Here is a 12770-nt window from a genome sequence, read left to right as displayed (position 1 = left end):
TAGCCCATGCTAGCAGAGTAAGTAGGGCATCTGCCTTGCACATGGCTGACTCAGGTTCAATCCCCAGCATTCCACATGGTACCAAGCCAGCGAGCAGTAATTCCTGAGAGTAGAGCCAGGAGTAACCCAAGCACAAGGTTTGGCCCAAAAGAAAAAAAAAGTAGTTGAGGAAGAATACTGTATCTTGGGTTCAGAGAGATAATACAACAGCCCAGCCAACCTGGGTTGGATCCCCAAAACCACATATGGTCCTTGGTACACTTTCAGAAGTGATAACTAAACTCAGAAGCAGGATTAAGCCATGTGACCGCAATACAAAACAAAGAAAGCTATCTGAACTCATATGACTCATACTAATCTAGATAAAGGATCCGGAAAATTACATTTTATACATGAGATAGATACACAGAAACAAAGGAAGGACCTCAGAATTGGGGGACTGATTGAGTACTTGTGTCCCCCATCATCACAGGAAAATCCAGCAGGCAACATCCACACCACCATCTTGCCAGCAGCAAAATGGCCAAGCTCCAAGCTCCAAAAGAAATGATGGTTACCAAATCTTCTCATGTAGATTAATCCCAGCTAACAACTCTGGGGCCTTCTCAGAATAAGGGTAAGCCATTCCTCTTTCTGCCTGAAGGCACAACAGTCACACCCAACACTTTCTGACACAGAAACAGCCCAACTCCACACCTGAACCTTATCAAACTGCCAAGCTACCAAATTTTTCCAGAATGGCCTCACAATACCTCAAAATTTCATAGTACTATAAACCCAATAGGATCACAACAAATCTGAAGAAAAGTTGTGCAGACACCAACAACCTCAACGGGCCTAAAAAGAAACACAGAAGACTCAACTAACACCAATGAACCTAGTAAACTATCAAACAATGTCTAGTATACCACTGAGGTGGTAAATTTGAATTTTATTTTTGGTTTTTGTGCCACACCCAGTGACACTCAGGCTATGCACTCAGAAATCGCTCCTAGCTTGGGGGACCATGTGGAACGGTAGGGGATCAAACCACAGTCCATCCTATGTTAGTGAGTGCAAGACAAATGCCCTACCGCTTGCACCACCGTTCTGGCCCTGGTAAATTTGATTCTTACTGATCTAAGTTTTGCTAATGCAATTTGCCTTTGTGTTTTAATCATATGAAGCAAATTTGTTTGTTGTTGTAAGGGGGAAGGCTGGGATGGTGGGAGAAAAACTAGGGACACACTAGTGGAGAGAAGGTCACACTGGTGGTGGGACTGAATGCCTGAAATAACTCTATTATGAACTCAGTAAATGAGAGCTACAAAAAAAATACACACACACACACACACAGAAAAGGAGTGAAGTTTGAAGAAGAGGGAGTGAGACACATATTTACTCATTCCCCACTACAAAGAGTATTCAAATTCTATCACTTCAAAATCATCTTTTAGGGCCGGAGCAATAGCACAGTGGTAGGGCATTTGCCTTGCATGCTGCCGACTCAGGAAGGACCTGGGTTCTATCCCTGGCATCCAATTATGGTCCCCCGAGTCTGCCACTAGCAATTTCTGAGTACAGAGCCAGGAGTAACCCCTGAGTGCTCCTGGTATGGCCCCAAAACAAACAAAAAAAATCATCTTTTATACAAGTATTCACAATTCTTGGAGAAAGGTATAAATTATGTGATAAGAATTACCTTAAATATAGAAAAGATGTGATAAAGAATATTTTATTTTTCCAAGTGCATATGACAAATTCTGTATGACAAGGATATAAAATAAACTAGTGCAAATTGATATCATTTTTCAGATCCAATATTCAAAGTCTATCACACAAAAAGTAATAGACTTTCCAAAGCAATGGACTGTGTTTTAGAGAAAAAGTGTTTGTGTTGGATAAACAGTTCAATTATGCATGTTTAAAACTACTCCCAGCTATCTCCCAGCTCTTTCAGTTTGCATCTAGGAATACACGTGGAACTAACAGGAATCAAAACTGATGAATAGTTTTACGTCCATGAACCCAGACATTTCCACAATTATCTCCTTCCTCCTGAAACCCAAAGATAGCATACCATACTATCACTCTTTACCAATCTCTCATCTACTTTCCTGTTTCAGCATGATAGAAAGATAAAATGCATAACATATAAAACCAAAAAATAAAGCAAGGTTACAAACTGAATAAATTATTAGAGGACTATGGCAATAGCTCTAATGCCTGTAGTGAATATATGTATATGTAGTAAGTCCAGGTTTGATCTCTGCTACCATATACACAGAGAATCATTAGGTGTAATCTTCAACCTCATATTGGGTGTATGGCCTCAGAACTGCTAGATGTAGCCCCCAAACCAAAAAAAATTATCAGCATATTAAGAAAGTAAATATGAAAAAATCTAGAAAATAAGAGTAACTACATATAAATATATTTAAGCATTAAATTAAAAACTCTCCAAAGAACCATTCTCAACTATTGGTGGGAACGTCATCTAGTTTAACTTTTATGGAAAATAATAAGAACTGAATGTGCTGGAGAGACAGTACAGCAAGTAGGGCATTGGCTTGAACACAGCCAAACCAGATTTGATCTCTTAAGACTGTATGGTTCCCAGAGCATCACCAGGAGTGATTTCTGAGTGCAGTGCCAAGAATAATTTGAGCATTGCTGGGTGTGGCCCAAAAACAAACATGTTTCCATATGACCCAGCCACTCTACTTCTCAGCAGCTAATCTAAAAACATTAATTTGAAGATATACACAATCCTATGTTCATTGCAGAGCAACTAATAACCAGGATCTGGAGACAACCTAAATGTCCAAGAAAATATGACTGGAATAAATAAATTGCAACATACAGAACAAAAGCAATAATACAGCTAGGCATTTTCCTTGCAACACTGGGTTTGATTCCTTAGTACTGCAAATGGTCTCCCTAGCCCACCAGGAGTGATTCCTGGGCACAGAGTCAGGAGTAAACCCAAACCTGAAAAATATATTGGGGTGTGTGTGTATATGTATATATAAAGAAATATATATTCATTTATATACACATACACAATGGAATAGAAGTCAGCTATAAGGAGGCTGGAGAGATGGTTAGGACATTTCCCTGTCTGCAGCAAATCTGGGTTCGATTCCCAGCAGCCCATATGGTCCCCTGAGCCTGCAGGAGTGATTTCTGAGCTAAATCTGGAGGGTTTCATGCTAAGTCAAATAAGTCAAAATGAGAAAGACAAACACCAAATGATCTATCTTGTAAGTAGAATATAAAGAAACATAGTAAAGGGGGAAAATAAAATCAATAAAATACCCTCAGCCTACAGAATTGAGTTTACAAAGATGGCATGGAGAGGGCAAAGAGAAGACCTAGAGACAATGGTAGATAGAAGGATGCTGGCATTCTGATATTGAGTATGATATAGTAACATTTTATAAATGAAACTTTATTAACTATTGTAAATCATGGCATGAAAGGAGAGATAAGTACCACTAGTGGTTTAGCCATTCGCCTTGCATGCAGTCAACCAGATATGCAACATCACATATGGTCCCTTAAGTAACTGCCAGGCACGATTTTTGAACACTGAGGTAGGAGTAAAACTTGAACATGGCTGGAAATAGCCCAAAGGCCTCCCCCTTCAAAAATATTTTTTAAGCTTTACTAAAATTGGGGCTAGAGTAATAGTGCAGCCAGAAGGGCATTTGCTGTGCATGTATTTGACCAGGGTCTATTAACCTGGCATCCTGTAAGTTCCTCTTAAGTCTGCTATGAGTAATTCCTGAGGGCAGAGCCAGGAGTGAGTCCTGAACATGGTCAGATGTACCCAAAATATTAAAAAAAAAGCTTTCCTAAAATATTATTTTACTATACTGATATTATAAATATTAGAATATTTATACTTACACTAATTTGGGGACAAAAATATAAGTGAAAAAAACAAGCCAGGGACATTTTAAAAGGCCAGGAAATTTGCTATTATCCTTCTTGGATTTTGAGTATAGAAATAATAGGTTACAGAGGCAGAGAGATAGCATGGAGGTAAGGCGTTTGCCTTTCATGCAGAAAGTCAGCGGTTCGAATTCCGGCATCCCATACGGTCCCCCGAGCCTGCCAAGAGTGATTTCTGAGCATGGAGCCAGGAGTAACCCCTGAGTACTGTCAGGTGTGTCCCAAAAAACAAGAACAAAAAAAAAAAGAAATAATAGGTTCCAAATCATATTCATCATATACCCATAAATTTTTCTTAAATGGTATAATGAGGTCCTATATCTTAAAATGTTATGATTCAAATTTCTTTAAGGTACCACCAATAAAAAATGACAACTGCTGAAATACAACTATGAAAGATTTGTAATTCACAATGGTCTCACTAAAAAAATTGAAAAAAAAAAGACAACTATAATCTCAGGTATTTCCCTTATATAAGATAACAATAAATACAGATTGCCACCTGATTATAAATCTCATTCTCCAAATATTCCTTAGTTTTACTTATGTCTTCTTTTGACAAGCTATACTGTATTTACAAATCAGTAGGCCAATAATAGAGTACTGTGGAACACTGATCTAGTAGAGAATAAGACTGACCCTTGAAGTGAGTAGCATGGGAAATAGTTAGGTTATCTATAATGAAATATAAATTCTCAGATTATTAAATTTTTAAAATCATTATACACATAGTTTAAAAGTTTGGAATGTTTAAATTTTCTCTTAAAAATGATACTTCTGATAAAATAAAAAATATAAGTTTTCCAGCTAATATGTAATAAATAACCCCCAAAATTAGATAATTATATTCTAAAGTTCATAAAGCACCAAAAATATAATTCATTTAAAAATAGTATGATTTGGCTTCAGAATTTTATTTTATGAGTTAAACAAAGCATATATAACCTTATATAGATTATAATGTTGTTGGGTACCTAAGAGATTTATTAGGTGCACAAGATGTAAGAAAAAAGAAAAAACTGAATACATTTGCCATTTTGTAAGCCATTTAGTAGAAATGTAACCATTTAGTTAACTATTGGTTAATCAGTTGAACATGTAGAAGTAAACATTCAGATTCAGCCATAAATGTGATTCCCATAAATCACATTAACAATATGATTTCTATTTCTTTTGCATACTTAAAACATTTGTGTTCATTAGAAAATAAAGTTTATTAGAAAAAATAAAGTTCATTAGAAAATGAAGTTTAAAATTATGTTAATTCAAATTATAGAATCTTAGGCACTTAGTTGAAAATAAAGCACGAATAACTACTTGAAATTATTAAAAATAATATGTAAAAGCAGTTTCATATAAATATTAATAATAGGCTAATAACAAGCCTGGAAATACTTCTTGCAAATGGCTTTTAGTTGATTTTTAACTTCAACCTAGTTGCATGACATGACTACAGTGATGATGGGCTAAACACAAACCTGCTGAAACCTCTTCTAAATGATTTGTTAACATGGTAGAATCATAGAAAAGCTTCCTATAATTACAATTATACATATCTCAACACAAGAATATCTGTAATTATCACTGATATATAGCTTCTTCCGATCCAACACTACATACCTAATTACTCAATATAAAATAACTCCTTCCAAATTCTCCTGACTTCATCAATCCTCTTTAAATAGAAAATACAGATCAGCAATTTGTATACCATCCACTCGCATGACAAGGCCCCAATGCCTAAATAGTTTAACATTCATATCTCAGTCATGGCTGCAGGGCCAGGAAAATGAACACCATGATGGACTCCTGCATTCTTCACATTGTGTTCATGGACAAAGTCAGTGTAGTTTCTATATGCAGGCTGGGGTGGGGACAAGGCCCTTGTGTTCCACTGGTTTCCACCGTGTTGACAGCAGTCACTGGCAGCAGACAGCCTAGATGGTTGGGAGTGGGAGGGGAGCACAGTTAGTCAAAAGGAAAAGGAGAAAATGAATGTGTAAGAGGTGAAGGAGAAAGTGAATAGCATGCACTATTATGAGAAGTTATCAATAATGCTCATGCAATGCTAATATATTAAGATTAACAGGGGGAATATCACATTTATGTAGTAGAAAGTGTCAATAAGTAAATGTGTATAGGTAATCAGTCGGTTAGTGAACTAAATAACAGAAAAGACAGGAGACTGCACCTGTCTTGATGTAGCTACCAAATTCTAAGTCTAAAATATTGTTTGCACTTGAAATTGAGAAGAATATTTCTCTACTTTATGTGAAAAAAAAATCCCCATAAGGACAAAAACATACAGAAAAGACCAATTGTGAAAATTATTTCCCCAATTCAGTAATGCCACAAAGTTGAAATCCAGGAAACAAAATTTAAACCATTAAGAAAATTTACTTCCAAAGGTCATTTTATGTCAATGTTGCCTACTAACAAACGACAAATGTTCCTTCTGTAATCAAAATTCAAAGAAACTCAGAATGAAATGCAATAGATAAAGATAATGCAATGAGATTGTTAGTTCTCTCAGAAAAAAAAGTTTGGTAAACACAGTAGTTATCTTTTATAACACAGGACTATAGAATGAAGTGAAACATGCAAATAAGCAGTTGCTAGATAGAAATGATCAGTCCTCCATTAGAAAGTACCACAATTAAAAAATTTAAGATTTTGTGGCAAGACAAAAAGAACAACACATATTTTGGATAATTATTAAAAAAATCATTCCAAGAGTTGTCTAAAGATAGATTTTTTTTTTATAAAAGAAGCTTTTTCTAATTCAACCAAAACATAATTCTTTAGCATTTTTCTCAGAAAAAATGGAAAATAAATTAACTTTAAAAAAAAATTCTTAGCACAGCAGTGCTAGCCTTGCAAGCAGTCGATCCAGGACCTAAGGTGGTTGGTTCGAATCCCGGTGTCCCATATGGTCCCCCGTGTCTGCCAGGAGCTATTTCTGAGCAGACAGCCAGGAGTAACCCCTGAGCACCGCCGGGTGTGGCCCAAAAACAAAAACAAAAACAAAAACAAAATTCTTAGAACAAATTTTGAAACCTTTAAGGATGTTATCTTTGCTTTAATGAAAATAAAATTTATTGGGCCAGAGCGGTAGGATGCTTGCTTTGCATGCGGCTGACCCAGGACAGACCTCAGTTCGATCCCCAGTGTCCTATATGGTCCCCCAAGTCCAGAGCGATTTCTAAGCACATAGCCAGGAGTAACCAGGTGTGGGCCAAAAACCAAAAAAAAAAAAAAAAGAAAAAAAAAAAAGAAAGTTTATTCATGGATCTAACCCATAAAATTAATGACACTAAAGCAAGGGACTCTAAATTGTGTGTGTGTGTGTGTGTGTGTGTGTGTGTGTGTGTGTGTGTGTGTGTGTGTGTGGTTTTTTGGGCTACACCCATTTTGACGCCCAGGGGTTACTCCTGGCTAAGCGCTCAGAAATTGACCCTGTTTGGGGGGACCACATGGGATGCCAGAGGATCGAACCGAGGTCCTTCCTTGGTTAGCGCTTGCAAGGCAGACACCTTACCTCTAGCGCCACCTCTCCGGCCCCAATTTTTTTAATTATATTTTGCTCTTCCTAACATATAAAAGATTAATCTAAAAATAAAAAAAGATTAATCTAATATTTAGTTGATAATTTAGAAATAATTTTAGTTTAAAACATAATTGTTTAGCTCTCTAACACCTAACTTACCCTTTTCACCTCCCTCTTATTTTCTATAAAAAATATTCTACTTCAAAAAATTAAAACATGGGCCCGGAGAGATAGCAGAGCGGTGTTTGCCTTGCAAGCAGCCGATCCAGGACCTAAGGTGGTTGGTTCGAATCCCAGTGTCCCATATGGTCCCCCGTGCCTGCCAGGAGCTATTTCTGAGCAGACAGCCAGGAGTAACCCCTGAGCACCACTTGGTGTGGCCCAAAAACAAAAAACAAAAAACAAAAAAAAATTAAAACATGACTTTATTATACTGAATAATTCTATGTTAAGTGATAAAAAACAAAACATCATTAAAAAGATGATGTCATTCAGGTTAAAAGTCACAGATGTGGGGTCAGAGCAATAGCACAGTAGGTGGGGTTCTTGCCTTGCATGCAGCTGATGTGGGTTCGATCTCCAGCATCCCACATGGTTCCCAGCGCTTGCCAGGATTGATTCCTGAGTGCATAGCCAGGAGTATCCCCTGAGCACCACTGGTGTGGCCCCATGCCAAACAAAAACAAAGTTACAAATGCTCTTAACTTATGTGGAGTATAAAGAACCAAAGGGATTTGAAAATCTCTAATGGACCAATAAATACAAATCCTGAGACAGGATAGGGGAGAGAGGTGGAATATAAAATACATGTAATATATAAAATAATAACTTCGAGACTATTGTAGACTACTTGACCTTAATTTCAATAAAATTACAAGTCAGAAACAGAGCTTCAATGGGAAAATAAACTGTTGAAAGTTATCTGCCAGCAGTATAATAGCTTACAATTTCTAAAGGAGGACTGTTTCATACTCATTTAAAAGTACTAAGGAGCAAAACATGCAGAAACAAAGAATGAAATAAGAAAGCATTTTAAATTAAATTCATAAACTCTGAGATATGTCAGATCTATATTCAGAACATGTCACTATTGACATATACTGAGGGTTCATTGATTTTACAGGATGACTATTTCCTTATATCCAAAGTCTCAGTACAATTACATGAAGGACACAGTTTTTTCATTTTTCTTTATATGTATTAATATAAGTTATTGCTTTAGGATATAATATTTCAATACTCTTTCTTAATTCTGCAAAAGAACTGTGGTGTCCACAGAATCTAAATAAATAAATTTATATGTACCTAACTAAATTAGAAAACTTAAAAATGGCTCAGTGTCACAGAATACAAGCAAACAAGACACACTGATGTAAAAATAAAAGGTAAATGTATTTTAAAGAAGTTCATTTAGGGAGCTGGAGAGATAGCATGGAGGTAAGGCGTTTGCCTTTCATGCAGAAGGACGGTGGTTTGAATCCCAGCATCCCATATGGTCCCCCGAGCCTGCCGGGAGCAATTTCTGATCATAGAGCCAGGAGTAATCCCTGAGCGCAGCCAGGTGTGACCCCGCCCCCCCAAAAAAGAAAGAAGTTCATTTAAAGTATTAGGGGCTGGAGAGAAAGTACAGCAGTTGCAATGCGCTAGCTTTGCAAACAGCTGATTTGGGTTCAATTCCCATCATCATATATTCAATTACCCCAGCAGCATCAGAAATGATAAACAGAGCCAGTAGTCAGCTCTGAGTATAGCCAGGTATGACCCCCCAAATAAAAGGTATTAATAGCATGTACCCTTGTTAACATCAAGAATAAATAAATACAGCTGCCGACTGCAGCCATGCTTTCAGAAAGAAATTGAAGAACCTCTTTTTAATGACTTAGAAGTTAAGACTAAATTGTGACATTTAGAAGCCTATTTAAAGATATAAACACAAAGTACCTCCATCACACTCTCAAGGAGAAAGGGGAACAGGATAATGGGAAAAATGAAAGTGATGGGGGGAAAGTCCTTCAATCTCAGAAACAATAGCTATTTGAAAATAAGGTAAAAATACAACCCAAGCACAAGAACAAAAGCACCTTGCAGTTAGTTAAGCCAAAATCACAGTGAAAACAATGATATAGCAAAGTCTGAAAATAATCACCAACCACGGTTGACCCACCACCATGAAGGAAGAACTGGTTGCAAGAAAGCTGACCAAAACCTTGAAGTCACCACAGAAACTCATTAGATTTCAGGTACTAAACAAACTAAGAGCAAGAGAAAAAGAAAAAAATCCTTGAATTATCAAAGTTCATTTATGTACAGGCACAAAACTTGAACAAATGATGCAAGCACATAAACCATCAATCATATAATATCCAAGGAGCCTCCCAAGTAAAAAAAATTACTTAGTAAAAGATAAATACCCATGATTAACCCATTAAGCCACAAAGTATCCATATTTGTATATTTACTGTTAATCTAAAAGAGACCATAGAAATATAAATAAATGAAATAAGATTATCTTCCCTATCATCATTTTGTCTTGACTGGGCTATAAACAAGTTTCTTTTTTGGCTTTATCTTAAGTCTTTAATAAAGAAAACACAATTAATGCTGTAGCATCATGTTTTATGTTGAGAGGAAAAACACAGAATGGTTATACTTTCCTTTTGGAACTGAAAAAAGGCTCTAATTACTAACTTTGAAGTCTTTCCAAAAGAAAAAAAACACACACACAACAGCTCAAAGAGGAGAGATATCCAATGTTTCTTCATTTTGATAAAGGTTCTTTCTTCTTCATTCATGTTCCTTATTTCCCCATCCCAATATTAATTGCTTAAAAGCTTTTCCTTTCAGCTTACAAATATGAATAATTTGTTTTTAATCATATTTAAAATGCTCTAAAATTATAGTTGGGAACTTAGAATATCATTAAATTAGCAAACAATTTTTAGTTTAGTTTAAGGTATTAACAAACCATTTCCTGTTGTGATTTGGTCCAGGACTCCTCTGAAGATTCTCTATCTCCACAAGCACAGGTCCCGAGGTAGTAGAAGAACTCATAGGTTGAGTGGATTTTACACCCCAAGCCTTCGAACACAAATTTTAAGTCACCAATTAGACCTGGATAAAAGATCTCTTCACAAAAATCAGTAAGTATTAAAATAAAATCTATTTATAAAGTGAACAAGTTTCTGAATGCAATGTACAACCTTAGAAATAATCATTCAGGTGCTCGCTTCGGCAGCACATATACTAAAATTGGAACGATACAGAGAAGATTAGCATGGCCCCTGCGCAAGGATGACACGCAAATTTGTGAAGCGTTCCATATTTTAAAAAAAAATAATAATAATCATTCAGTTGAATACTATTATTTTACTTATTTTGCATAATTTATAGGAATAAAAATGTTTATAGAGTACCCATTTGATTTACAGCATCGAACAGGATAAAACGCAGATATTTATGAAATCATCTTATAGATTACATTAAAATGCACAAAATTTTCTCAAGGTAATATTACTTCAAAAATTCAATTAATAGGGGCCGGGCAGTGGCGCTAGAGGTAAGGTGCCTGCCTTGCCTGACAGACCGCTGTTCGATCCCCTGGTGTCCCATATGTCCCCCAAGCCAGAAGCAACTTCTGAGCGCATAGCCAGGAGTAACCCCTGAGCGTTACCGGGTGTGGCCCAAAAACAAAAACAAAAACAAAACAAAAAAATTCAATTAATACCACTGCTTACAATGATTAATAATAGTAGATTAGTGCATTAGAGTATTGTCTTACCTGTTGGGAGCCATTGCTCTGGGCCAAAATATTATTGTGAATACTGTAATGGGGGAAAAATATCATTAACAAAACATTTAAAATTCTAGGCTTTACCTATACTAGAAGAAGTAGTTCTTTTTCAATATATTGATTCCATAACTATGTATTATAACACAGTAAGTGTGGTTAATGTCCATTAACATAGTTTTGGGAAGAAAAATGTCTTCATTACAAAAATTACCAAAATCCACCATAGCTTACTTTTAAAATTCATAAAGTGGTTTTATTATTAAAGATACTGTTTATTTGAAACAGAAAAACATCCTATTTGCAATGAAAACTAAGTATAATATGAGCAGAAAACATGTTTAAGCAGTTTATTTTATTAATTAATTAATTAATTGGGTTTTGGACCACACCCGGCAATGCTCAGGGGTTACTTCTGGCTCTGTGCTCAGAAATCACTCCTGGCAAGCTCAGGGGACCATATGGTATGCCAGGAATCGAACCGGGTTCGTCCCAGGTTGGCTGGATGCAAGGCAAATACCCCACCACTGTGCTATCTCTCCGGTGCCAGAATATGTGTTTTTATCAGATGAATACTTTTTTCTTTTAGGACTTAGAAATATCAATTATAAAGTTCGTGTTAGAACCACAAAAGTTCTAAATTAGCCAAATCCATATTGAAAAACAACAAAGTAGGTGGTATCTCTTTACCTAACTTGAAGCTTTACTATAAAGCATATATATATATATATATATATATATATATAATGGATAAGAATAGAATATCCAATGACATAACTCCAAATATACGGTCAATTAATACTTGACAAAGGAGCTAAGAATTTGAAATGGGGGCCCGGAGAGATAGCACAGCGGCGTTTGCCTTGCAAGCAGCCGATCCAGGACCAAAGGTGGTTGGTTCGAAACCCGGTGTCCCATATGGTCCCCCGTGCCTGCCAGGAGCTATTTCTGAGCAGACAGCCAGGAGTAACCCTTGAGCATCGCCGGGTGTGACCCAAAAACCAAAAAAAAAAACTGAAATTTTCAGGGGGCCGGGCGGTGGCGCTGGAGGTAAGGTGCCTGCCTTGCCTGCGCTAGCCTAGGACGGACCGCGGTTCGATCCCCCGGCGTCCCATATGGTCCCCCAAGAAGCCAGGAGCAACTTCTGAGTGCATAGCCAGGAGTAACCCCTGAGCGTCACAGGGTGTGGCCCAAAAACCAAAAAAAAGAAAAAAAGAAAAAAAAAAAAGAATTTGAAATGGAACAAAGACAGTCTCTTCAACAAATGATGTTGTAACAACTGGATAACCACCTCTAAGAAATTAAAGATTGATCCATACCTCACATTTTACAAAAAAAAAAAAAAAAAGTCAACTCAAAATGCATTAAAGACCTTGAAATCAGACTCAAAGCTATAAAGTTCAAAGACGAAAACATAGGCAAAACATTCAAGAATTATACCTCAAAAAAGTCTTTAATAATAGAATGTCAATGGCAAGGGCTATAGCATCAAAGCTAAAT

The 12770-nt window shown here is 36.5% G+C and overlaps 1 protein-coding gene and 1 non-coding gene across 3 annotated transcripts in view; one reads left to right on the top strand and one right to left on the bottom strand.

Moving 5' to 3' along the window:
- EPB41L5 (erythrocyte membrane protein band 4.1 like 5) overlaps window positions 1-12770 on the bottom strand; it is a 163459-nt gene that overhangs the window by 71884 nt on the left and 78805 nt on the right. The window contains exons 15-17 of one of the 2 annotated variants that reach the window (XM_049773145.1): window positions 11262-11304; window positions 10449-10561; window positions 4830-5873 (exon numbers count right to left, since the gene is read on the bottom strand). In XM_049773145.1, coding sequence (XP_049629102.1) covers window positions 5693-5873; window positions 10449-10561; window positions 11262-11304 — 337 coding nt within the window. In that variant the 3' untranslated portion in view covers window positions 4830-5692. Of the gene's footprint in view, window positions 1-4829; window positions 5874-10448; window positions 10562-11261; window positions 11305-12770 lie in introns of those variants that run through there. The other variant, XM_049773146.1, reaches the window with a different exon arrangement.
- LOC126010427 (U6 spliceosomal RNA) lies at window positions 10703-10809 on the top strand. The gene has a single exon (XR_007496457.1). It is a non-coding gene; the product is annotated as a U6 spliceosomal RNA (small nuclear RNA).

The sequence above is a fragment of the Suncus etruscus genome, chromosome 5, assembly GCF_024139225.1.
Source record: "Suncus etruscus isolate mSunEtr1 chromosome 5, mSunEtr1.pri.cur, whole genome shotgun sequence".
In the NCBI taxonomy this organism is placed as follows: Eukaryota; Metazoa; Chordata; class Mammalia; order Eulipotyphla; family Soricidae; genus Suncus; species Suncus etruscus.
Note: the sequence above shows the minus strand (reverse complement) of the source record. Positions and strands in the feature narration are given on the sequence as shown.